Raw genomic sequence first — 26,356 nt, forward strand, 5'->3', positions numbered from 1 at the left:
ATCACCTTCCAACATGTCTTCACCATCTATAAATAGAGAGCTTGTTTGTGCTCATCTGGACAAGGACATGCAATGCAAAGGGACAGCTGCCAGGAAAACCACTGATTCCTGTTTCTTGTGCCTCTGGCCTCGCTCAGGTTGTCCCAACTTAAGTGGACCGCTTTTGCAATCCCAAAGTGCTTTTGATGCCTGGAGACATTTTTGGCCACCAGATGGGCACATAGGGACTCCACAGATCTCAGCAGGGCCTTTGGATCTATATTTCTGGGAAAGGGGAGGGAGGCCCTCCATCTGATGAGTAAAGAAAACTGGAGTTCCTGCTGCTCCTATTTTGTTCTTTCCTGATGGAAAGATCCAACCTCCACAAAAGTCACATGCATCCCGGGGCAGAACGCTTCTGAAAGACTGACTTCACATCTGCCGACTTCACAGATGGTCCAAAGCCTCTTGTAGTTGTTATTTTGAGAGGAAAAAAAAAATCTCTTGGAGCACAGAACATGTGCATGTGGATGCTTGTCTTTATTATTGCCATCCCAAGTATAGTGGGGAAAGATTGGCCTGGGCATCAGAAACCTTCCATCTGGTTTCAGCTCTGCCACCAATCAGCTCATAGCCCTGGGCACATCCCTTCCCTCCACCGAGCATAGGACCCTTGCCTGTAACAGAGTGGGGCTTGATCTGGGTAGGGCTCTGCGCAGCTTCATGGAGCCGAGGTCTGATATTCCAGAGAGGGCAGCAAAGAGGAGTGCTCACTTGCATTGACTGTAAATCTTCAGGTTCATTATTGGACTGAGACCTTGGAGGTGAGCAGTGATTCCTCCTGACTTTACATTAGAATGGGGTGATAAGTAAGTTTGCTGAGTGGGAGAGAGAAAGAAGACAGGGTGATTCAGGTGGTTTCTCTGTGGTCTGACATTTGACCTCTGCCATTGTCTATATGAGTGAACAGCTCCTGGGGAGGATGAGAAGTGGTAAAAAGTTAGTGGATGCATAGCATGTGCGACAGTGGTTGCCTGCACATAGACAATGGGGCTTTTCTATTTCTTTTCCTTTCTTTCCAACTTCTTCCCCTCCTCCATAAAATGTTTTAGGCAGTTAAAGCCTAAACATTTGCATTATGGTAGTACATCCTTTTCAGGGAAAGAGGAACTGCAGAAAAGAGTTACCATATGGACTTGGAATCTTATTCAGTGAGAAGGGTGGAGCCATTCTTTCTGCCATCTTCTCTACTCACCTTCAGAAGGTTTGTGGATCCTTTGTAGGATTTGTTGTTGCTGCTGCTGTTTGTGCTGCAGCAAATTTGTTTGCTTGCTTGCCTTGGCTTCTTGCATACTTCAACACCTTTTCCATGCCACATGTCTTGGCTTAACTGTCCCAACTTGGGCTAAATTGGGCCATGCCACTGGCTGAGTTCACATTCTCAAGGGATACACACTGCATCTTCTACATTCCCGTCAGTATGCAAGCCCCATCTTGGGTCTCAGATCTAAGTGGGAAGAACAGGCCCCTCTGGATGCATGATTTTTGTTTATTATTAGGACTTCTTAACTCGGGGAGCAAAGATAATTTACCCAGCTGGCAGTGAACTGAGGTGACACAGGCTGCCTGGCATCATTGATGACTCACTGTCCCCATGGCCATATCCTTAGCCTGGAAGACCAGGAGGCTGATTAATACAGCAGCTTCAAGAAGTGGTCAGCAGCCTTGGCTCTGCAATTAGACTTAGGCTCAACCCTTATTGCCAAGTGACTTAACCTTCCTGATAGTTGTCTTTCCTATAAAATGAAAATCCGGATGTCACAGGTACAGTTCCCCAGGAAGCAGACCCAGATCCAGCAGGATATGAAGATTTGTTTTAGGATTCCATACCCATGTAAGGGAGAAGGAAACATGATTGGGCAGAGGGAGAAGTCAAATTGTGATACTTGCTCAAAAAGCATCTGCCAAATCCAAAAGGAGCTTTGGAACTAAAATGGTCCATCTGAATTGTCCCACATTGCGCTGAAATTGCTGAGACTTTTATACGGTGGGGTGTGAGCTGCCCTACAAGGAGGCTCTCTATAGTTGAGAGAGTCCCTGGAGGGGCCAGTAGCTGGAAGCCACCCAGTGACAGCATTCCAGTGGGGAACCCACCCCTGAAGGGGTTCGGGACATAGTGGATACTTCCAGGGGTGGTAGTGAGAATGGAATACTTAATACCTGAAGGATGCTCTTCTAGTGCCTGACATATGGTAAACGTTCAGCAAGCAGTGGCTGCTGTTGTTATATCCATGGGTTGTACTTTTCCTTCCTCAGTTCCCTCAACTGTTCAGTCCCTTCTCTGCAATTTAGCCTCCGGGTACAGAAAAGTAAGGAGACTCTTAGCTGCGAGTTGTCTATTCAAGCCACGTGTTTTAAGTGTCTGTAACTAAAGCTGCTAAGAAAAATATACAAAATAGCTTTATTTTAATTTCAAAATCAGAAATGAGCCAGGATAACTTTGTTCTGAAGCCTTTGGATAGATGGTGCTAGGTATTGCCAGCCTTCTATGTTCTTTTATTTAACAGCTGTGACCATAAAACCCATCAAACAAAAACACTTATAGGAACTGGTAAATGATAGAAGGATGGGCTTTTTCCTCTTTCTTGGAGTTCAACAACACCCTGTTTTGCCAAAAAGAACCCTTGTGTTGGGCAGACTGGGGGAGAATGGGCACTATGGGGGGCTGTATCCTCATTGGATGGCAGCCACTCCAGACATGTGCTTCTGTGAATTTCAGAAATTCTGGTATTTTTTAGAACTGAAGTTCATTAGCATTGTTGTAAAGAGGCTATAAATACAGTGAAAGGCATTTACAAATAGACATTGTAAAATGCTTACACACCCACAGTCTGAGCACTGTCAAAACACCAGCTGCAGCTCCCCTACTTGGAAGGATCAGAACCTTTTTTAAACTACACCTACTGTGTTTTCAAAATAGGCTAGCTTCTGGCCCTACATAGATCATTTCCACTGAAGCTTGTGTCTGGCTCTTGGCATGAAGGATCAGGGCTCAGTTATATATGAGCAAGATCTCAATCTCTTTCCTGTCAGAATGTGGCTGGTGCTTTAGAATCTGGGGAGGAGTCACTAGGGGATGATTAGTTCTTTCTTCTTCAGGGTGGTCCTTCATGGTTCAGGATATCAGACCATCTGTACAGAGCCTGCAGGCTAATCCCAGAGATATGAAACTCTTCCCTGGCTCACCCAGGACACACCAAATGCCAATTGAAGAGCAGCCACTTTGGCCAACTTCTAGTACAATGACTTTTCCTTTTTATTCAGTACCACCAGAACAGCACTCCCCAAATTTGGGATCGAGCCTCTAGTAGCTATAATCAGTTTACAGTTTAGTTTTACGTTTACACTATGTTCTTTATAATTCTAATAGTTGTAAAGACAAAATGCCCGTATAGCAATAGTTGTCCATTGACAGCCACAATCCAGAAATGTTTTTTTGTTTTTTTTTTTTAGTTTCTTTGGAGTTCTCAGAGTTGTTATTTGCTTAGGCTACCATAACAAAATACCACAGACTGGGTGGCTTACACAGCAGAAATTTATTTTCTCATGGTTGTAAGCACAAGATCACACTAAGATCAAGGTGTCAGCAGGATTGGTTTCTTTTGAGGCCTCTCTTCTTGGCTTGCAGGTGGCTGCCTTCCCTCTGGGTCCTCACAGGGTCTTTTCTCTGTGTATCCAAACTCCTCCTCTTATAAAAACACTAATTAGTTTATGGCTCACCCTAAGGACCACATTTTAACTTAAAGGCCCTGTCTCCAAATGCAGTCACATTCTGAGGTATTGGGGGGTTAGGGCTTCAACATTTGAATTTGGAGAGGACACAATTCAACCAATAACAGACATAATCTAGGGGATCTCTAAGAATTTGTTTTTCATTTAAAAAGTGTTGATACGTTACTCAAGTGTGAGAAGTGATTTGAGAATGAAGGTGCTGTGGTCTGAATGCCTGTCATCCTCCAATTCACCTATTGAGATCCTAACCCCCAAGGTGTTGCATTAGGAGGTGGGACCTTTAGAAGGTGATTAGGTCACAAGGGTAGAGCCCTTACAAATGGCATTAGTGCCCTTATAAGAAACCTTTCAGCTTTTACCACTTGAGGATGGGGTGAAAAGATACCATCTATGAATCAGGGAGCAGCCCTCACCAAACCCTGAATCTGCCAACACCTTCATGTTGGTCTTCTAGGCTCAGAACTGAGAGCAATAAATGTTTGTTTATAAGCCAAGCTACCAGTTTACAGTGGTTTATTGTTTTTGGTGGTGCTGGGGATTGACCCCAGAGCTTTGTGCATACTAGGTAAACACTCTACCAACTGAGCTGTATTCCCAGCCTAGAAGAACTAAGATAGGTTAGGAAATCAAGAATGCACCTGGACCTGATGGCACATGCCTATAATCCCAATGACTTGGGAGGCTGAAGCAGAAGAATCACAAGTTCAAGTTCAAAGCCATCCTCAGCAATTTAGTAAGGCTCTAAGCAACTCAGTGAGACCTTGTCTCTAAATAAAATATAAAAAAGGGCTGGGGATGTGGCTCGGTGGTCAAGTACCCCTGGGTTCAATCCCTGGTACCAAAAAAAAAAAAAAAAAAAAAAAACCCAGAATGCAACTTATCCACAGGTTATTGTCTAAGGTATACAAGGTCCAGACAGATCATAATGTCTGCCTATTCATTTACAGGAACCTTTTTGGCATACCTACATGTACAAAGCATTGAACTGGTAGGGGATAAATGACAAAGCCCACTTCTGAAGATTAAGTGAAGAAGATCACTAGGTACATAGATCTCATATATGGAATCTAAAAAAGTCAAACTCAGAAATAGAGAGTAGAATGACAGTTACCAGTGGCTGGTAGAGAGGGCAGGTAGACAGGGAAAGAGGAGACATTGGTCAATAGGCACAAGTTTCAGTCAGGGAGGAAGAATAAATTCTAGTAATCAATTACACAGCATGGTGACTAAAATTAATAATAATGTGTTGCAATCTCAGAACAGCTAAAGAAAGGATTATAAATGTTCTCACCACAAAATGATGATAAACAGTTGAGGTGATGGATATGCTAATTAGTGTGATTGATCATTCTACAACATATGTGTGTATTGAAACATCACATTGTATACCATAAATATGTATGATTGTTGTCAGTTAAATAAAATAATATTTGAAAATAAATTAAAAGCCAGATCCCAAAGAAAAACAAATACATATAAAAGAACAAAATAGTTGAGAGTGACAGTAAAAGGGAAATAAGGGCAGAAAAGTAATAAAATCCAAGATATGATGAGCACAGTAATACATAACAGAGTCTTCCAACAACCCCTCAAGATAGGCTCATGTTGGACTGGAAGGTTTCAGCTGTCAAATCAAAGAGAAACACAGCTTCTTCAAGATCCATGGTTACCAGAATACACAACTAAACCACGCGTTCAGAAGCAGCTGCATTGTTCTGAGATGTATGTGATTAACATAGGAGCAAAATTCCTTCTCTCCGATAGTCCCTCTTATTTACTGCTGAGCCTCCCACCAGGATGTCACCTCAAACCATCTTCCCTCTTGACCAGATAAAGCAAGCAAAAAACAAACACAAACAAGGAAAACAACAACAACAACAAACCCAGCCTAGTGGAATTAACTAGTCCCACTGTCTGAATGACCTTTCTCCCCAGGCAGGATATGTGTAAGTTCTGGTTCTTGGTGTGTTCCAAAATGGTTAGGACTGTCTAGCTGTGAGTATAACTTGAGTTGAGTCTGTGAGTTTGGAGGATGAAACCACCAAATCCATCAAGCCCTGTGGCTAACAGATAATAATATTTAAGGACTCTCAAGAAATTATTCTATTCTATTTGGGGAAAGAAAGACATTTTAAAATGATAATGATCCTTTCCTACTAATAATTCTGCATTTTTAAAATATTTTATCCCTGAGTACCTGTGGGGGGATCATTTCTAAGAACTCCCTCCAAGGATACCAAAATTCTTGGATGCTTAAGTCACTTATATAAAATGGTATTCTATTTCCATATAACCTATGTATATCCTCTTTTGTACTTTAAATCATATCTAGATTATTTATAATAACTGATATAATGTAAATTCGATGAAAATAGGTGTTAAATTGTGTTGTTTAAGGAATAATGAATGATAAGACAAAAAAGTTTGTGTTCAATACAGATGCAATTTTATACTGAATATTTTTTCTTTTTTCAATATTTTTGTTTTTAATTGACAAGTCATAATTTTATATATTTATGGGGTGCAGTGCAATATTTCAATACACATATAAAAAGTGTAATGATCAGATCACAGTAATTGGCATATCTACCACCTCAGGCATTTATCAATTTTTTGTGTTGAAAGCATTAAAAATCTATTAGCTATTTTGAAACATTCAATTAATTTTTGTCAACTTTAGTTATCCTACTATGCTATAGAACATTAGAAGTTCTGGGTGCAGTGGTGCATGCCTATAATCTCAGAGGCTTGGGAGGCTAAGGCAAGAAGATTGCGAGTTCAAAGCCAGCTTCAGCAACTTAGCAAGGCCCTAAGCAACTCAGTGAGATCCTGTCTCTAAATAGAATATAAAAATGAACTGGGAGCCAAGAACGGTAGCACACGCCTATAATCTCAGCTGCTCAGGAGGTCGAGGCAGGAGGATCTCAAGTTCAAAGCCAGTCTCAGCAATGGTGAGGCTCTAAGCAACTCAGTGAGACCCTGTCTCTAAATGAAATCCAAAATAGGGCTAGGGAATGTGGTTCGGTGGTTGAGTGCCCCTGAGTTCAATCTCCAGTATCTTAAAAAAAAAAAAGGGGGGTGTGCTGGGGATGTGGCTCAGTGGTTGAGTGCCCCTGGGTTCAATCCCCATCACACACAAAAAAAGACATTAGAAGTAATTCCTATTATCTAACTGCACTCCTGTACTCTGTTAATCCTCCTCTTCCCACCTCTGCCCCCTCCACACCCTTCGCAGGCTGGAAAACAGAATTTCATTCCTCTTATGACTGAATAATACTCCATTGTGTACAAGTGTGTGTGTGTGTGTGTGTGTGTGTGTGTGTGTGTGTGTGTGTGTTTACCACATATATTTTATATATTCATCCATCAATGGGCACAAAGGTTGATTACATATCTTGATTATGAATAGTGTTTCAATAGACATGCAAATACAGATGTCTCTTTGACATAGCAGTTTCATTCCACTTGGCTGTATATATGATAGTTCTACTTCTAGTTTTTTGAGGAACCTCCGTACTGTTTTCCATGGTGACTGCACTAATTTACATTCCCATCAATAGTATATGACAGTTCCTCTTTCTCCATGTCCATGCCAGCATTTCTTATTTTTTGTCTTTTTGATAATAGCCATTCTAACTGAGATAGGATGAGATATTATGGTTTTGATTTGCATTTCCCTAACAATTAATGATGCTGAATATCTTTCTCATAAGCCTGTTGGTCATTTTTCCTCTTTTGAGAAATCTCTATTCAGGTCGTTCATTCATTCATTTAAAAAATCAGATTATTTGTTTTATTGCTGTTGAGTTATACAGTCTTAGATTGGTTGAATCCATAGATGCAGAACACACTCATATGGGGGATTGACTGGACCTTCAAATTACTGGATGCCAGAGCCCTGACAATAAAATGCATTGAAATGTATTTCTCCTTCCCACCCCTTCACTTGGCTCAGGATCTCTTTGATTCAGTGGCCCTGAGCTGTAGTGGCCAGGGGAATGAAGAAAGAGCCTGCAACAGAACCATTTTTGGGGGGCTCCACAGTCAAAGGAAATTGGGTGAGGCAAGAAACAAAGGTCCTTTTATGAAGCCCAAGTTATTTCGCCTTTTCAAGTTCAGTAGATCATTCTCTGCCTAAACTTGTATTTCAACCTAGCTCTGAAAGGCCCAGTAATTCCCATAGTGCACACTCGTTGAATAGTATTCCGGTGATATTGCTCTTAATAGAGACCATGCCCTTGGGCCCAGCCCTGCTCCCACCACCCTCCTTGCCCTCCAGATTTACAGGTCTTCTGCTGCAGCCTTCCCTCCACCACCCACTACTTCCAGGACTTGCCAGATACACCAGGACATACCAGACACACCAGACTCTATCACACCCACCCAGCACAGCCTGGCCCTCTCCAACCTTGCCAGCTTTTTTCCTCTTGCTTCTAAGGATCCCTGGGCACAGGTGTACCCTCATCTACCTTTGAGTCCCTGCTCAGTTATGCCTTTTACAAATATGTCCTCTTTCCCTTTTTCTCCAAGGCCCAGCTATAATGCTGTCTCTTTTGTATGCCCTCTATCTGGGGCCATACAGATCCTCTGAACAAACCCAGGACTGTGGCATATCTGTATTGTGCATGCCTATACCATATGGGCTTGTGGTTGTTTGTCTGTCTCTCCCATTTAGACCATGCTCCTTTCCAGAGTAGGTACCACCTGACTTGGCCCTCTCCAAACCCCCAGCACAGTAGGTATTTGTCAAGTGCTTGTTGAGTGATTGTTCCTCCTTGTGTAGTTGAACTTCAGGCCATGGTGACCTTCAGGAGCTATGAGATGGACTATTTCTGTTGCTTTCCTGGGAACAACTGCTCGGCTTCTCCTTCTCATTTTATGGGCAAGAATCTAAGTTTCACTGCCATCACAGCCCTTGGATAATCTTGTTCAGGGCTCATCTCCCTGAGAGGGCCAAAGAACTGCCCTTTTAGAGGAATTTGGAAGAACCTTGTGCTAGTGTATGAGGAAGCTGGGTTTCTTTCTCATTGTCTTGAAGGCCTGTTCCCATCCCAAACATGTGCTGCTTCCAGCCCAGATACAGGAAATCACTCGTGTCCTGATGGGCACAGGGGCACCCACCCAGGAGCCATCTAATTTTACAGACTTATGCCCTGATGCCAGCTTTCAGGCTGCCAGATCTCAACTCGACACCTTGTGCCTGTCAACAGCCTGGCTGGTGCCTCAGCCTCAGGCCAGAGAACCTTTTCTTCAAGGTTAAAAGTAGCTGACCTTTGACAAGCAGCATTGGCTAAATTCCATGTTCCTTAAAAGGGAAGCTCCCAGTTTGCCAGTGCTTATTTGGCCATGGGGCGGGAGCGGGCCTCTGTTGCACCCTGTGTATCCAGAGGGAGGGTTTGTGGCTGAAGGTGCGTTGGGGAGCAGTCATTAAAACAGCCATCTTCGAGTCTATGTGCAGGAGAGGGGGTTATCCAGTCCATTCCCAGATTGTACCACGGCCCATGTGGCTGGACAGCTCATTGGCTCCCTGTGGCTCCGTCACAGGCAACAGTGCCACTTGCCCCATGCACAGCACCCTCCTTAACATGTATCCAGCAAGAAAGCTCACAGAATGACGAGAACACATACCAATTATTAAATGTCTGGACTTGTGTTTTTAACGTAGGGGTGACGGTCCAAAGATTGAATTGACGGGCAGTACGCTAGCCAGCATCCTGGACAAGGATCTCTCGGATCGCAGCAATGACATTGGTGAGTAAAGACATTGTTCTGCTTTCATTGCAGAGTTGGAAAGGAATTACAGTTCCTTGTTTCCCCCTTCAAGCAGTGTGATGAGAACTAACATGATAATTGAAATGCCAGGCTGCCAGCCCTTGCTTGGCTTTAGATGTCACAGTTTTGTAAAGAAGGGAAGGGATGGTACCTTCTGCATGAAAACAGAGTACCTAGGATTTTTACCCTTTCTGGCCTTAGCAGAAACTCCTTGCAAAGTCTAATGAAAAGAAATGATGAATAAACCTTTTTGTGAAAGTGGGCATGAGCACATTTTTCCAGTGATATGTGTATTTAGCATAGAGTGAATGGGTGCAAATACAAAATGGCAGAGATCATTGTAGATCCAGCACTAAGTATTTGGACTCTGAGTTTAAAATGAGCTTTGGTATGGTAATTGCCAGTTAGTCTCTTATACTACTGAGTTTTCTCAAGGACAGGATACCACCATGTGATTAACAGGAAGGGGGCTAAAATCTCTCTGGGTAAACATAAGTCAGAGGTTCATTTGGGGGTATTCTTGGGTAGATATGAGGCTCTTAGTGGTCTCACCTGAATGATAGCTCTGTTAGGAAATCCAGATTCAGGGATCAAACTTTTTTAGCTTTACATCTTTTATTTGTAACTACTGTGGTCATAAGTCAGCATTCTTTCATATTCTGTATATTGTAGAGGGCTACATTTTGAACTTTACCTTATTTTAATTTGACTTTATGTTGTGAGGTAATTATAGATTCAGACATGTAAGAAATGGTAGTACTCTATATTCCCTTTACCCAGTCCCACCTCTGCATTGTAATATCTTCCAGAACTATACCATAATATTGCAATAGGTCATTGATGTTGATGCAATCTGCCAATTTTACTCAGATTGCCCTGTTTTGCTAATAATTGTGTGTGTGTTGAGTTTGCCACAGTTTTTTTCATATGTGTGGCTTAGTGTATCACTGCTGGGATTCCTCACATTGCTCTTTTCTGGCCACACCCACCTCCCTCCTGCACACACCCCACCCCCAGCCTCTGGCAGTCACTATCAGGGATTGATTTTTCATGGAATATACATTTCCAGCATCATCTGTGTTGGCCACTCAACATTTAGAAACAGTTCACCAGTTGGCAGGCCTTATAAGAGCACTAGAATGCTTGATGTGAATGTTCTCCTTGCCTGGATTTCATTCCCTTTTTGGGTGCTGTTTTCTTATGAATCTGCTAATAGAATTGCATCTTTGCAAACTGCTGACCTGCAATCTCTGGCCTGACCTCTTGAAGGCTTGCGGGTAGATGTGTGGTCATGACTGTAAATACCAAAAGTACTTGCCCTGTTTCCAAAAGCTGGTTTACATCCTCAGCTAGCCTTTGAGAAGCCCAGTCAGACAGCATAACCTTACAGCTTGGGCTGATGCAATAACAGCAGGAACTCTGGCCTGCTATAGCATTTGATCTGGTGAAAAGACAGGGAGAAGCAGAGCAGTGATCATCTGTGAATGAAAGAGAATCATCAAAGTGAGCCAAATTAAGTTCCAGTTCTACCACTGGGGTCAGTGTTTGGGCTCCAGAGTGACTGGTGGGCAAAGTTCAGCCAACTGCTGAACTGTTTCTAAATGTTGAGTGGCCAACACCGATGATGCTGGAAGGTCAGGTGGGGGGCATTGGTGAAGGTCAGGTGGGGCGTAACACAGGAAGGGAGGTATTCTACCTCTAGAGTATACAGAGCCATATGTCTTTCTTGTGAGGAGCATTGACCCTTGTTTTCTTTGGGTTTGGAGATACCTAACAAGGCTAGCGTCAAATATGAATAGTATATTTTCCAGTCTAACCAGCTAGTTTGGAAATGTTGGAGGCATTGATGTGGGAAGGGTAAGTCTATAGAAGCTTTTCATACTGTGAAAACTAAGCACCAGATGTATGTATTTGGGAATTCAGAAAAATGATGCTCAGGTTTGGTTCTTTCATTTTTGCCAAGAAAACATTAGTTCCCAAAGACTATAATACCTCAAATTAACCACTTAATTTATGTATGTGTGTGTGTGTGTGTGTGTATTATTATTATTATTATTTGCATCACACAAAATGATAATTGGAAACTATATAATCAACCAATAAATACTTGAGTACCTCCTACTTAAATGCAAGGCTGCCTGGGTACTGAGGCCCTCATATAGACCCTGCCTTCTATTGGCATTAGATCTACTTGAGCCCTTAAAGTAGCAAATGATGACTGGGTGGTAGAAAGTAAGCTGATCAACAGAAAGCATGTTCCCCAAGACTGGTGTGCTAGGATAGGCTCCATAAAAGAGGATGGACTTATCCATTCCTTGAAGTTGGATTTTTATTAGGCAGGGGAGAAGGTGGGCAGGGAAGTCACATGGGAAATGTTGACAGTTCTGTGTAAACCAGCCTGGCTGCAGTAGTGTTTGTCCTGGGAAGGAGGAGAGTTGACCTGGAAATATAAGTGGGAGCCAGATAGTGTTTATAGGGGATAGATTTGTGGTTTATTTTGTAGTGGGCGCCATTGATGGCTGACACTGAAGTGTGACATGATCACATCTAAAAATTGGGATAGAGAGCTTTGCGGGACCAATTAGAGGAAAGAAAGGTAGCTGTCAGGGAGTCAGGTTTTTTGATAGTTGAGGTGAGAGATAGAGCCAAGATTAAGCTGCTCACAAAAGGATTGGGGACAAAAGAAAGGATGTAAAAGCAGCAATACAGGAGAATTATTGCTAGACCTTAATAACAACTTGGAAGTGGGAGCAGGGAGGAAGAGAGAATGATAGGTTAGCTGTGAGGTTTTTAGGGTTGAGTGACTGGGGTAACAATGACCTGAGTGGAAATGAGCATGTCAGCAAAAGGAGCTGGTTTGGGAGGGGGCATTTGATGGATTTAGTTAAGCATGTTTACTTTGAGATTTGGACAGACGTCCCCATATCAGTGCTGGATGGAGTCTGAAAATAGAGGTCTGGGGCTCCAGAGACTGGCAGGGATTGCAGATAGAGATTAGGAGTTCCCTGGAAGCTGTGGCAAGAGCAAACATTGCAGAATTGGCATCTGCAGACCTGGGTTTGAGTACTGAATCTTCAATTTCCAGGCTAGATGGCCTTCTCTAATTTACAGATTCTCTGAGCTTCTACTTCCTTACCTGTGTTTGTCTTGTCTTCCAGAATTCTGCAAATCACTTGTTGGGCTGCCAAAAAAAGAAAAACAAACACATAGTAGAAATGCTTATCATTAACGTTGTTTGCTTAGAAGTGGCTGCTGCGTCAGGAAGAAGATAATCTTTACCATAGGAAAGGTGAAGATGAAGCCAGACGCAGTGGCACATGCCTGTAATCCTAGGGGCTGGGGAGACTGAGGCAGGAGGAGTTCAAAGCCAGCCTCAGCAATAGCGAGGCACTAAGCAACTCGGTGAGACCCTGTCTCTAAATAAAATACAAAATAGGGCTGGGGATGTGGCTCAGTGGTCGCGTGTCCCTGGGTTTAATCCCCGGTATCAAAAAAAGCGGGGAGGTGATGAAGCTGCGCATAGCAGTGCACACCTGTAATCCCAGTAGTTTGGGAGGCTGAGGCAGGAGGATTGTGAGTTCAAAGCTAACCTCAGCAATTTAGTGAGGCCCTAAGAAACTTAACGAGACCCTGTCTCAAAACAAAATATAAAAAGGGCTAGGGATGTAGCTCAGTGTTTAAGCACCCCTGGGTTCAATCCCTGGTACAAAAAAAAAAAAAAAGAAAGGAAAGAAAGAATAAAAAGGGAAGATGAATTTAGGGCTCAAGATCAAACCCTAGCGAAGTCCATTTTTAAGGGAAAAAAGTGAGATTTTGCAACATCTCAGAGACCAGAGGCGGAGCAAATTTTAAGCAGAATGTCTTTAGGCTCAGCAGCAGAAATGTTCTTTGTAGGTAGATCCACCAAGGAAAAAAGGGCATTGCAGAGGGGGTGGCTCTCTTGGGCTGCTTTTGTAGCATTTGTTCATTGCTTTGAATCAAGGAGGAAGTTATTTGTACCCGAATGTTTTGTTAGTGCTTTAGACAATTGAAGCTGTCCAAATGTGGGTTGCAGTGAATAGCATAATATAGTCCTGAAAGTCATTGGAAACCGTCAGTGTTAGCTATAAATAAATCTGTGTTTCCTCTTAATAAAGCTGTAATTTAAAATTATTGTAATATTAAATTAGAGAACATAGCTTTTTCAGATCTCATGTGGGCAGCTACCAGCATCTGTCAGCCAGCAATAATTTAGAATGAAATCAATTGGTCCAAAACTAAGTTGTTGATGTCAGTTTGAGATATTGTTTGTATCAAACTACACGGCCATATTTCAAGTAACATAATAGAAAACATGGAAGAGCTCCAACATAGGCCTGTGCATGAATAGAAAAGAAAATTAAATTGTCCAGTTTTCTCTTGCTGATAGAAGAATCTCTGTTCTGATTGAATGAGAGATTATAGGCCACAGAGTCAAGTGCCATAACATTTACTTTTATTATGCCGTATATTGTAGTTCCCACCACATGGCAGGATTTATTGTTATACTTCAATACTACAGAGAGATTTTCAATTCCTTTCCTTCTAGAACACATAGCAACAGGCCTCCAGATGGGAAGCAGCCTGTGAAGTAAGCCACCTAGTTTCAACTAATTGACTTGGAGAAAGTCCTCCTCATTCCTCCTTATTTAGAGACAGGGTCTCACTGAATTACTTAGGGCCTTAGTAAATTGCTGAGGCTGGCTTTGAACTCACAATCCTCCTGCCTCTGAGGGATGTAGCTATGTGTCTGATAGCCTGGCACTGGAATCATTGCTCCAGCCACATAAAGCCACCATGCCTGGCCCCATTTCTATCTCTTTATGTCGACACTACCCCCTCTGTGAGGAAGGTGAAGATTTCCCCTTCACCTTCAACTTGACCCACAGAGCACAGTTTACACTGTAGTCAATTTAGGGGCCAAGAGTTGCTACCTTTAAAGTTAGACTTGGGCCATGAATGTGGTTCAGAAGATATGAAGGCTAACTGCAACTTGTCCTCAGATCTCTTATGGATGACTAGGGACTGTGATTCATTTGGACCAGGAAGAGTAAAAGTATTTATGCCCTAGGAATTATTCTTTTTTAAATATTTATTTTTTAGTTTTTTAGGTGGATTCAATAGCTTTTATTTTTATGAGGTGCTGAGGATCGAACCCAGTGCCTCACACGTGCTAGGCGAGCGCTCTACCACTTGAGCCACAACCCCAGCCCGGAATTCTTTTAATAGCCACTTGATTTGGGAATCAATTGTAAAAGTTCTAAAATCAGATTGTGGTGATGATTGCACAACTATAAATTTACTAAAAAATATTAAGATGAGTGAATTTTATGGTATGTAAATTATACCTCAGTAAAACTGTTAAAAAGAAAAAAAAGGGAACACTAAAATTTTCCTAACACATTAAGGTCCCAATATTAATAAATAAATAAATAAATAAATAGACAGCATTCATCTGTATGTATGGGGTTAAAAGGGTGCTTCTGGGCTGCTTCTGCCCTTGATCTTTGGTGTCATTTGTTAGCGCCAGGGCCGCAGCAGTCATGGTGAACTTACTTCAGATTGTGTGTGACCATTAGGTTCATGTACTCGTCCCTATGGGATTTGTTGTTGGATGTTATCTAGACAGAAAGAATGATGAAAAACAGTCTACCTTCTGCAACAAGACTATGTTGTGTAGAAGGGAATTGAGGCCCAATGAAGAAGTTACCTGGAAGTAAAGACTGTGGCTGAATCACAGAATATTCACATTTTAAAAGTCATGATACAAATAAAACCATGTTTATTATTTTAAAAAAGGGTGCTTCTGCCCCACTGCACAAACATATTTGTGACTAATAACTGCTATATTGGTGTTTCTGAGTTGTGTGTAAACCAGTTCTTTATACATAGAATTACATTTTACATATGTTAAGAAAGCTCTTCAAAAACCTGTAGAGGAATCATTTGAGGATGAAAATAAGTCCCTAGAGCTTTGTGTATTATTTTACATGGTTTTCTTAAATGGAAGCCCACCTGGATGTTGATATGTAGCTGATTACAGCTCTGGTGACAGAACAATCCCAGCGTTCAGAAGGTTTTCCTAAAACCTTCTGGGTGTTTTCTAAACATATTAGGGGGAAGAGCATGCCTTTAAAATCTTTGATTCCCCTTTGAGGTGCAGCTATAGATGGTTGCCTCTGAGGGATGTAGCTATGTGTCTGATAGCCTAGCACTAGAATCATTGCTCCAGTGCAATGGAGAGAAGATCCTCTGTTTTTGTCTCCCCTCTCCCAGCATTCATATTTTCTAGTGTTGAAATAATGCAGTGGAACAAGCAAGAGGAAGGAAAGATGTTTAGCACATTTCTCTCATTCACCACTGCCCTGTGAGGGAATAGTATAATGACTTGTGTTTTCAGAGTAAATATGCAGGAATAAAGAAAGCCAGGTAACTTGGGCAAAGTTAACCAGCTAGTAAAATGCAGAGTTGGGGAATTGAATCTAGGTTCAAACTTCAGTGCAAGAGGTTGATCTATATCAGCAATCCTCAACTGCTCCCTTAAAAGGGATATTTTGCGACATTTTTGGTTATTATATCATGGGGGTAGGGATGACTACTGGTTTGTAGTAGGTAGAGGACAGGAACACTACTAAACATCTTACAGTGCACAGGGCAACCCCATAAGCAACAAAGAATGACCCTGCCCCAAATATGGATAGCACAGAGATCAAGAAATCCTGGTCTGTGTCAAGAAGCTGATGGTAAATTGGGACTATCTGAACTGTCCCCCCACCCCCCACACACACACTCCAAGTACAGCCTTGTGTTCCCTGTTGTTGACTGTACGATTTCCTGAGAATCTATATAAAACCTACTTTGAAAATAATTTCAGAGCTTTTGGAAACTAGTAATTTAATGTACAAAAGAATAAATATATTTGAAGTAATTCACTTAAACAAGTAATTCACTCAACCAAGGACAAAGCCATGACCTTGGAGAGAGAGCTCTTCCGCAAGCTTGTGGCAAGTTACTTGCCCTAGAAACAGCAATATGATTTTTTTGGAGGGATACCAGGGATTGAACTTGGGGACACTCAACCACTGAGTCATATCCCCAGCCCTAATTTGTATTTTATTTAGAGACAAGGTCTCACTGAGTTGCTTAGCACCTCACTTTTACTACTGAGGCTAGCTTTGAACTCAAGATCATGCATCAGCCTCCCGAGCCGCTGGGGACGTGGGCCATGCACCAAGCCAGTGATAGGATTTGAACTTGGTTTCCATACAGAGCATTGTATTTGAGGTTACATATTCTCCAATGGTTCAATAGCTGGTGTTTAAATGGATGTAAAAGAACAACAAATAAAATGTCATCAATGCTAAATTCTAAGTCTATATTCTCTATAGTAAAGCTCTAAAGGACATATATAAAGCAATTTAATTGTGACTATTAACAGAAAATTTTTGTTACCATGATACCAAATCTGCAAAAGTAGGGGGGTTAAATTCTTATTGTGCTATTTCTACCTTTTACTATAAGAAATCATCTCTAGGGGTTTGTTGGGCAGATTTTGAGTGATGTCTTAGATCCCCTGATTTGGATTATTGGTTCTTCTGCCCTGCTTATATAATAATATTACATTAGAAAAGTTTATATTAAACTTCTCCTTTTGGAGCTAGACAGCCAGTTATTGATCTTTGCAGCATTTCTGAGCAATTTCTCAGATTTTGTAGAACATAATGTAACCTGATGTAAAGAACCCCATGAGTGGCATGTGCAGAGTTCCAGATAGACTACTGGCTAAGCATGTGTGTGAACACCTCCCTGCTTTCTTGGGGATAATTACTCAGACAGGAGAACTTACATTTGAGATGCAGCCATGGCTCGCTTTTACAGAAACTGTCTCCTTTCCAGTGACATCCAAACATGGCCTTTGGGACCAAAGATGTGGTTAGCATTACCCAAGCCAAGAAATGGCAGATGCATTTGCTGCTGTTGTACAAGTCTGCATGTGACAGTGTGGGGTGTGCATGTGTGGATATATGCAGTTCTATCTCCTATTAAGGGACGTAAGTCACAATCAAACTTAAATTTCCATCAGCAATATTTGAGAAGTGCTCTGCATTTCATTTGTGGTGAAAAGAAAAGAGATCGTGTTGAGCATTAGGCACTATTTCATGGAAGCAAAACAGGCAGCACTGCTGATTGATTGCTTGTTAACCCTCACATTTTTGTTTCCTCCTGATGCCTATGGAGACTGACTTAATTCAAAAGAGCTGCTAGGCCTGACCCCCTCCCAGCCGTGCCTTGAACCTTCCTTGGTTCCCACCCCTCAGGGGTGTCATTGTAGGTATTCCCCTAAATAATTAAACAGATCAAGCTGGCCATCAACACTCATTTCAAAAGGTGTCTTTCAAGCATACAGGAAATGGGCCCATGTGGAAGCCTCATCTTTCTGGGTTCTTTAAGGGGCCCGATTCAGCCCTCATGGTGGCACACACTTGTAATCCCAGCAGTTTGGAAGGCTGAGGCAGGAGGATCATGTGTTCAAAGCCAGCCTTGGCAATTTAGTAAGGCACTAAGCAAATCAGCGAGACCCTGTTTCTAAATAAAATATAAAAGGGGCTGGTGACATGGCTCAATGGTGAAGCACCTCTGAGTTCAATCCCTAGTACCAAAAAGTAAATAAATAAAAATAAAGGGCATGATCCTGGATACAAACTGAGCATCTCCAATTACAGACCTTTACAGTCAGAGATGTTGGTTTTCATCAGAATCCAGGAACTCACTCCACCTGTATACCCCCAACAGGGCAGTCTTGGTCTTAGTAGTCCATCTTGGGGACTGTGCTTAGTTATGGGGGGTTCCATAAACATCTTTTATCCCATCACATCAGATGAGTATAAAAGCAATAAACATTGGTTATGCCAGTAAGAAATGTCTCATGAAGACTATAGAAACACAGGGAGAGGTCAAACAAATCATAGTGGGGAGACCATAACAAATGTTGCCTAACCTCATTAGAGTGATATATTTGGTGGTGTGAATTATTCTAAAACACGAGAGTGTGAACAGTGCATCCTGCCCAAGCCACCTCCACCTGTTAGCCTATAATGAGGAGTATAATCATCTGGGGAGGGATGGAGGGATACATGAGGTGTGGGGAGCATCAGTTAAGATAGCTCTTTGCTGATGAACCAAACTTAGCAGGCCTCTAACCTTGTCTAAAGTTTCTAGATCATGCCTTAATATGGCTAGAAGAGGATTTTGACAATTTGCTTCATAAAGTGATAATAATAAAATAGTATACTTCATAAATTATATAGTGCCTAGTAGCCATGTGGACTTGCAGCCAGCCCCAGAAAAGCTCACTTGTGTGCCAAGGTGACATATATTCCCCTTGTATTTTGGTCATCTGCCTCTCTGTGAATAGGACCTTCACAATCTTTACCCATCCCCATGGCTTGAGTGCTTCTACCTTTGCTATGTGCTGAGATGCTTTTCAGCCTTTTTTGGGTACAAATCTGAAGACTAGTATACAACAAAGAGACTTACATAGTAGCCTTCTCTATATCCACCATGTACTCCACAGAAGCCTGTGAGTTGCAAGTGAATGTGAAAGCAAGATGGGAACAAGTGACAGTCATTTCTCAGATTGCACATGGCATTTATTGACTTGGGATGCTCCCCACTCTCCGCCCACTAGCTGTGGGCTCATGGATTGGCAGAGCCCAGCTCTGGCTTTTGTTTTACTTGCAGATATACAGAGAGATACACAACCTGCCAGAAAATCATGCTCACATACCTCTTTGTCAAACTAAAACCATATGGACAAACTATAATTTATTAAGCATGTCATTTTATTATTATCACTTAGTGAAGTAAATTACCAAAATCCTTCTCTTGCCATGGACTCTTGTTAAGGTATGGTCTGGAAACCTTGGCCAAGCTTAGCAGGCTGCTAACTTTGATTCATGAAATAAGAAAAGTGATTAGCAGTTGGGGAGTGAGGTTGGTGGGCGCCATTAAAAGGTAATTGGATCTGGTGGTGACAGGCTGAGTTGGAGGTTAACAGGGTGCCCTGATTTGGAACCAAAAGAAGCCTGTTACAAACCTTTGCAGTAACCTGTGGTGATATTCTCTTCACCTCCCCAGGCCTGAGTCATCTCTCCCTGACAGTTTGTGCTCTTTGGAATTTCACAGATCATTTACAAAAAGGCTGAAAATTGGAGGGGATTGCCAATTTTTATTTTATAATTTAAGCACATTTGAAAAATGTTATCTCCTATTATTAGAAAGGATATAATCTCCAAGTTTAAAATTGAATAGATTAAGCTTAATGGGAAACTCACCATACTGACCTTTTTCTGAGTGCTTTATGGACTGGAGACAACTTTAGCATAGACACATCAGTTCTTGGGCTGGTATTTGAAAACCACAGGTCCAGCTCATGTCTACAAAGGTGAAAGGTAGGGGAGAGAAGAAATGTGGGGCAATTGGAAGGAACCAGAGGGAGTCAGGTATTGAAGTATAACTCAAGTGAAAACTCATACCATTAGCAGCTCAATATATATGGGGGGGGAGGGGCAGAGAGAGAGAGAGGATTGCTTGTAATTTTGTAAAAATCAGTCATGAAGGGGTTGGAGGTGCCTCAGTAATAGAGTGCTTGCCTAGCGTTTGTGAAGTCCTGTGTTCCATCCCCAGAACCCAACACACAAACACACACATATACACATACAAAGTTAAATCAGTCACAGAACATTATTTTTTGTTGGTGGTGGTTGTTGTAGATGGACACAATACCTTTATTTTATTTATTTATTTATTTGCAGTGTTGAGAATCGAACCCAGTGCCTCGCACATGCTAGGCAAGCTCTCTACTGCTGAGCCACAACCCCAGCCCACGGAACATTCGATTTTTAAGAGCCCTTGAAATACTTTTTACCCCAGTTATCTTTTTTCTCACAAGTTTTACAGATGAGGAGCAGCTCATTTAGTTACCAAGGCTGCGGGTGGGAACCTTCCAGTCTCTCCAAGAAGTTGATGAGGCTTTGTTCCTGTACCTCCCAGTGGAGTAAGAAGAGCTCTGGGCCTCAGGACAGTAGCTCTTTCTTCCTCAAGTTTTGTATCAGCATAATTTTGGCTTCTATGTAGTTTTGAATGTTAGGATATTACTATTTTACATATGCATTAACATTTCATGTTATGAGTGTCTGTTTCTCTTTTATCTAAGTAAGTGCTATTAAATAAGATGAAATGACACATACATCTTGCTGTCCAAAAAGCAAACACACTCTCAGTTGAGGCTGCTTGCCCTGCTGAAGCAGGCCATCTGGCACACCATTGCATCTCTCTGGGTCTTGGGTTTGTTTCTGTCTCTTTTATTTTATGCCTTTTCTGTTTGTCTGTTTGTGATACTGGGATGGGACCCAGGGGCAAGTGCTCTACCATTGAGCTATACCCCCAGCCCTTGGGTTTTCATCTTTCAACCAAGGGCTTAAATGAAATGACTGTAAGGTACCCTCCTCCAGCCTCACAATCCATGTTTCTATGATTCCCACTTCCTTTTTTGTAAAGGGATTCCTTTATTTTTTTTTTAAATGGGCCTTTACTTTGTTTATTTATTTATATGCAGTGCTGAGAATCGAACCCATTGCCTCACACATGCTAGACAAGCGCTCTACCACTGAGCCTCAACCCCAGCTCCTGATTCCCATTTCTTTTAGCTGACTTTTTTGGACATTGAGTAAACTATTCTCTTAGTAGCCTCTGAATCCTCTTTAAAATTATGTAGTTTGTTCTTTCATTTGTCTCTGAGCTGCTCAGTTTTATGTTAATTTCTCCCTCCCTCCTTTCCTTTTTTCTTCTTCTTCTTTTTTTTTTTTTTTTTTTGTACCGGGGTTTGAACCCAGGGGTGCTTACCCATTAAGCCATATCCCCAGCCCTATTTTGTATTTTACTTAGCAACAGGGTATCACTGAATTGCTTAGTACCCCACTGTTGCTGAGGCTGGTTTGAACTTGGGATCCTCCTGCCTTAGCCTCCTGAGTCGCTGGGATTACAGGCGTGTACCACTGTGCCCATCTCTGTGTTAGTTTCTTGATCTAGAATTGATAATGTGCCCCTATCTAAGGTCTAATTGAGGGTTTTCTGTGGCTTACTGATTTTTCCTTATAAGAATTTTGCTGGCCCTATTGAAGTGCAGGTAACTGTTAAGGAGTATGAGTATAACTTTTTATAGATTTTTAAGTTATTCATCCTTTTTAAAAATTATTTTGATTTTTAAATTGCAAATTCTTACTGAGAAATGTAAAAGGATAGGATGTTGACTATCCTAAGTTTGAGTAACTAGAGCAAACCCTGATAGAGAGGGACATAGTTCTGAGACATCAAGAAGGGCATGAGATATGTCAGATAAATCAAGCAGTCTCAGACAGGTATGCTTGGATTTGAATCCTTACTCTGTAAGTTCTGTTGGTTTCTAATTCTTTACTTCCAATGAATTTGGAGGAGGTACCCACTGAATTGTTTGTTAATACATTGTTAAAAATAATTCTTGATGATGCAGGATCACTGAATTTGAGTATATAATTCATGAGATCAGAGAACTGAGTGATATTATAATAACAAAGTTCTTCCTGTCCCACCTAATTCTGTTTATGTGAAAAAAATTTCTTGGTGCTTATATCTCTAAAATGAAGAACGCAGTCAACACAAAGCCATTTCATTCTGATATTAAGTAATAATCATCCACATATACCATGAAATATTTGGGAGAAAAAAGCCCAATAAAATTCTATTTTTCCATGCTTAAAAATTATGTATAAAGATGCATGGTACATATACATGCATATGTTTTGATCGTTTTTATGCTAATAATTTTAATAACTCAATCCAGAAGAAAAAAGTATTTTTATACTTACAGCCTGATGATTTCAGAAAAGAAAAAAATCATAAATTTTAATTTGTATACATGTTTTTATATCAGAAAAAGATAACACTATTAGCAAAAGATTTAAAAGCACATTGTATTAGAATAAAATTCAGGACCAGATGGTGGAAAATATGAATTCAAGGAGGAAAAGGAATGATGGAAAATTTCCAACTGTTAAGATCTTGTAATATTTTTAAATGGATAATAGTGGTAAATTGCTGTTATTCAAAAATATATTGAATGAATACATTTAAGCAAGCAGCATAAATTATATTTTGAAATACCAACATTTAGCATACTGCAAAAATTACATCTTGTGTAACTAAAATTTATATAAAATTTTAGATATCAATTTAAGATGTGTGAGGGGATATACATGGGTTTTCACAATTATTTTAGGAAGTACACAAAGCAAAATAGTCTGAAAACCACTGGCCTCAGAAATATACCATTTTATGCTTACACAAACATTTCTGTGGATTAACTTCTAGAAGAAGTATTAATGTATCTGGAGGTATATGTATTTACATTTTGTGATAGGTATTGCTAAATGGCATTACAGAAAGGTTGTGTCCATTTACACAGCTGTGAATAATAGTGCAATAATAATTTCCAATAAAGAAGTGTATAATTTATTAAAATGTTTTGCATAGCAAATTTGGGCATGTAGTGAGCAATTTTAAAGGAATGCAAATGTGGAAACCCACTTTTTCCCACTTAACATTGCTTGTCATCAGTCAAGAAAATCACTCCCTCTCCTCAGTAAGATGTGACCCCCTTCCCTGACCCCTATTAGGTTCCTGTGCCGTCATTGCTAATTTTATCTTTTATCTTTCCTTCATGATAACTAGCAGAATTTGTAATTGTACATATAAAAGTGTGTCTCAAAGGGTTCTAAACTATATGTGGGCAGGTACCATAGCTATTTGTTCTATCCCTGTATCTCCGTATGCCTAGTCCAGTGCCTGGCTAATAGTATATGCTCAGTAAATATGCAAATAAATGAATGCACTGAGTGTAAATGAGAAAAAATAGCAAGATGCAGGGTTATAATATAGATCTTTGTTGCCACACGTGAGTATTTAAATTTAATTTAAATAGTTGTACTTGCCCATCTGCTCAGTAGTTATGTGGGGCTAGTGGCTACCATATTGGATAGTACAGATAAAGAGGACTTCCATCATGACTACAAAATCTGTTGGGAAGCACTAATAGAGAGCAATTATACTTTCATTCTCAAAACTATTCACTTTGCCCAGCATGAAGTAAATACTTAATAAAAGTTTGAATTAATGAGTAAATAAACCAGATATCTCCCTCTCTTATTCTTTTTTTTTAATTCTATTGGTTCTTTTTAGTTATACATAACATTAGGATTCATTTTGATATAATTATAAAAGCATGGAATATAATTTGCTCTAATTCAGTCTCCAGTACTTTCCCTTTCCCTCTCCGTGTTCCCTCCCCTGTACCCTTCCCTCTACTCTACTGATCTTTCTGCTATTTTTAGTTTTTTTTTTTTTTTAATTAGTGTCTTGTGGATATACATAAGGGTAAAATTCACTGGGGTTTGTTCATATATGTCCATAGGAAAGTTAGGTCAGATTCATTGTGCTATCTTTCCTTATCCCATCCTTCCTCCCTTCCCTTCATTCCCCTTCATCTATTCCACTGATTCTTCTTCTGCTTTCTTTAAACAACCCCCCTTATTTAGAATTAGTTTCCACATATCAGAGAAAACATTAAACTTTGACTTCTTGAGTAATGTGTACCAAATAGCCATTCAGTTCCCCTTAACTTGCCTGCTAACTTTCATTTCTTGCCAGAAATTTCCTCAAAGAAGCCAGTCCCCTTTTCTGCCCATTTCAAAACATATTTATATAAAATAGAGAAAAAGCTAAGTTTGTTATTAGAGTACAGAGTGGTTTTTTTTCCCACAAAAGACAATTATTGTTGTAGAAACAATTCTCAGAATTCACAGTTGAATGAATAGTGCAGAAATCCTGCCATCTGTCTAGTGTTTTGTAGTAGAAGGGATCCCATGACTTGAATCTGTATGTAGGGGCCCTGTCACTTTCTGGCAGCATCCTTAAGTGCGTTTTCTAACCTCTGACCTTCCATCTCTCCCTTCATGGAATAGAGTAGTGCCCACACAGCATGGGTTTTTGTGAGGATGAAATGGGCATGTGTATGTGTGAAGCAGGGAGTAGTGGGTGACTGGCATGTAGGTTTCAAAACTTGTTTACTCTTGGCAGCTTATGTCCTGCAGACTTCATATTTGGATCATAAATACCAATGCAATAGCTAATCTGCACTATCCCTAAACATTTTGGATGGTCTATTTTCCTGTAGACTCTAATCATTGCTAATTTTCCTGTTGGTGACTCAACTAGCATAGTTAGTCATTTAAGCCCTAGTAATGGGCCCATCTTTATGGTCTATACAGATTTCCACGTTAGTCAAATGACTGATGTACATGGTGAGATTTCTTTCTGCTATCCAGAATGCCTTATGATGCTGCTTCATTGAAGAAAAAGACCCTGCAGCCCTGTGGGTTTAGGGTTTTCTCACTTTAAATCTTAAAAAAAAAAAAAAAAAAAGGAGGTAGGAGGATTCCTAGCTTTGCTCTTAGATCCATGTTCTCAAATCCCACAACTCCATTAGTGGGGTCTGAAAACAAAATTCTACCTGGATGATTTGAAAGGGTTTTCACATAATCTCTCATTCATAAAGAGAATAACCTTGTGAAACTGATGGCTCAGGTAATTCTTATTGTTTTATGGTGGAAAAAAATTGAAGCCCAGAACAGCTGTTTGCTAATTTATTCAATAATCATCTGTTGAACACTTGCCACAAGCTAGGAATGATATTAGGCCTGGGAAAACAGAGATGAAAGTTACAGTTTATTTCCTGGCTGGTGGAGGAGTCGGATAAATCAATAAGGGCACTAAATGCTGAGATCAGACTGATGGGTAAGTTGGGAAGCACTCATTCCAGGCCTTAGGGTGCAGTTTGGCTTCTTGGAAGAGGTCTGAGTTGTGCCCAGCCTCTGTGGCTCAGAAGGAATTAGTTAGACATACTCAGGCACTTCATACATCTTTCTCCGGTGGCAGTACATGGAGTAGTGAGGGGCTTGAAGTGAGAAATGTATTACAGTGGTTCCAGGCAAGAAATTTGGGCAGCTTTAACGATCTAAGACAGGGATATGGAGAACAAAGAATGGCTTCCAGAATTATTGGGAGGTAGTGATGTTGCCAGGCTTCAAATGTAATAAACTTCCGTCCAAGGGCTCCTTTTCAAGTCCAGCGCTGTGAGCTATGATGAATCAACAGGGCCATTTAAGAGCTCCCAAACAGTTCCATTGGTGACAGCTGACTTGTCTCAGACTTTTGACTGTTCCTCCTCTGAGTTTTCAGTGGATATACTCTGGGTCACCTGTGGTCACTAGTACCATTCCTCCCATCCATGGAAAATGAGGCTACATTTTCTAATTGAAGGGCGTGACTGAAGTTCCTGGAAAATGGGCAATTCTTTGTGCCATGAAGAGTCAAGGGCCTTTTCCAAGTTGATTCTATCATGTCCAACATCAATTATCCCCATATGTCTGTAGAGGGGTTTTCTTCCAACTGTCACAAGAGCCAAGAGCCTCTCATCCTTATGAAACTTTTAAAAAATGCCCCAGCACTTGCCAGTTTAATAGTTTTGGACTAGTTTATGGGCATTAAAACCATTTTCTATTAGGAGGAAAAATTCCCAGCTAGGCTGAGAAAGCTTATATCAAGTTTCAACTTGATTCATTTCAAAACCCGCCATGAAAATTGGGACATTTTCTTCGCACCACAATGAGTTAGTCATGGAAATTCTACCTTAATCACAGCT

The 26,356-nt window shown here is 40.8% G+C and overlaps 1 protein-coding gene and 1 pseudogene across 8 annotated transcripts in view; both read left to right on the forward strand.

The window, feature by feature from the left end:
• The window catches only part of Sh3kbp1 (SH3 domain containing kinase binding protein 1), a 335,725-nt gene that overhangs the window by 288,966 nt on the left and 20,403 nt on the right, over positions 1–26,356 (forward strand). For all 8 annotated transcript variants that reach the window (XM_078035050.1, XM_078035052.1, XM_078035049.1 and 5 more), the window contains one exon: positions 9,437–9,522. In XM_078035050.1, coding sequence (XP_077891176.1) covers positions 9,437–9,522 — 86 coding nt within the window. The remainder of the gene's footprint in view (positions 1–9,436; positions 9,523–26,356) is intronic.
• On the forward strand, positions 15,090–15,359 carry LOC144371786 (NADH dehydrogenase [ubiquinone] 1 beta subcomplex subunit 1 pseudogene; annotated as a pseudogene).

Source organism: Ictidomys tridecemlineatus, chromosome X, assembly GCF_052094955.1.
Source record: "Ictidomys tridecemlineatus isolate mIctTri1 chromosome X, mIctTri1.hap1, whole genome shotgun sequence".
NCBI lineage: Eukaryota > Metazoa > Chordata > Mammalia > Rodentia > Sciuridae > Ictidomys > Ictidomys tridecemlineatus.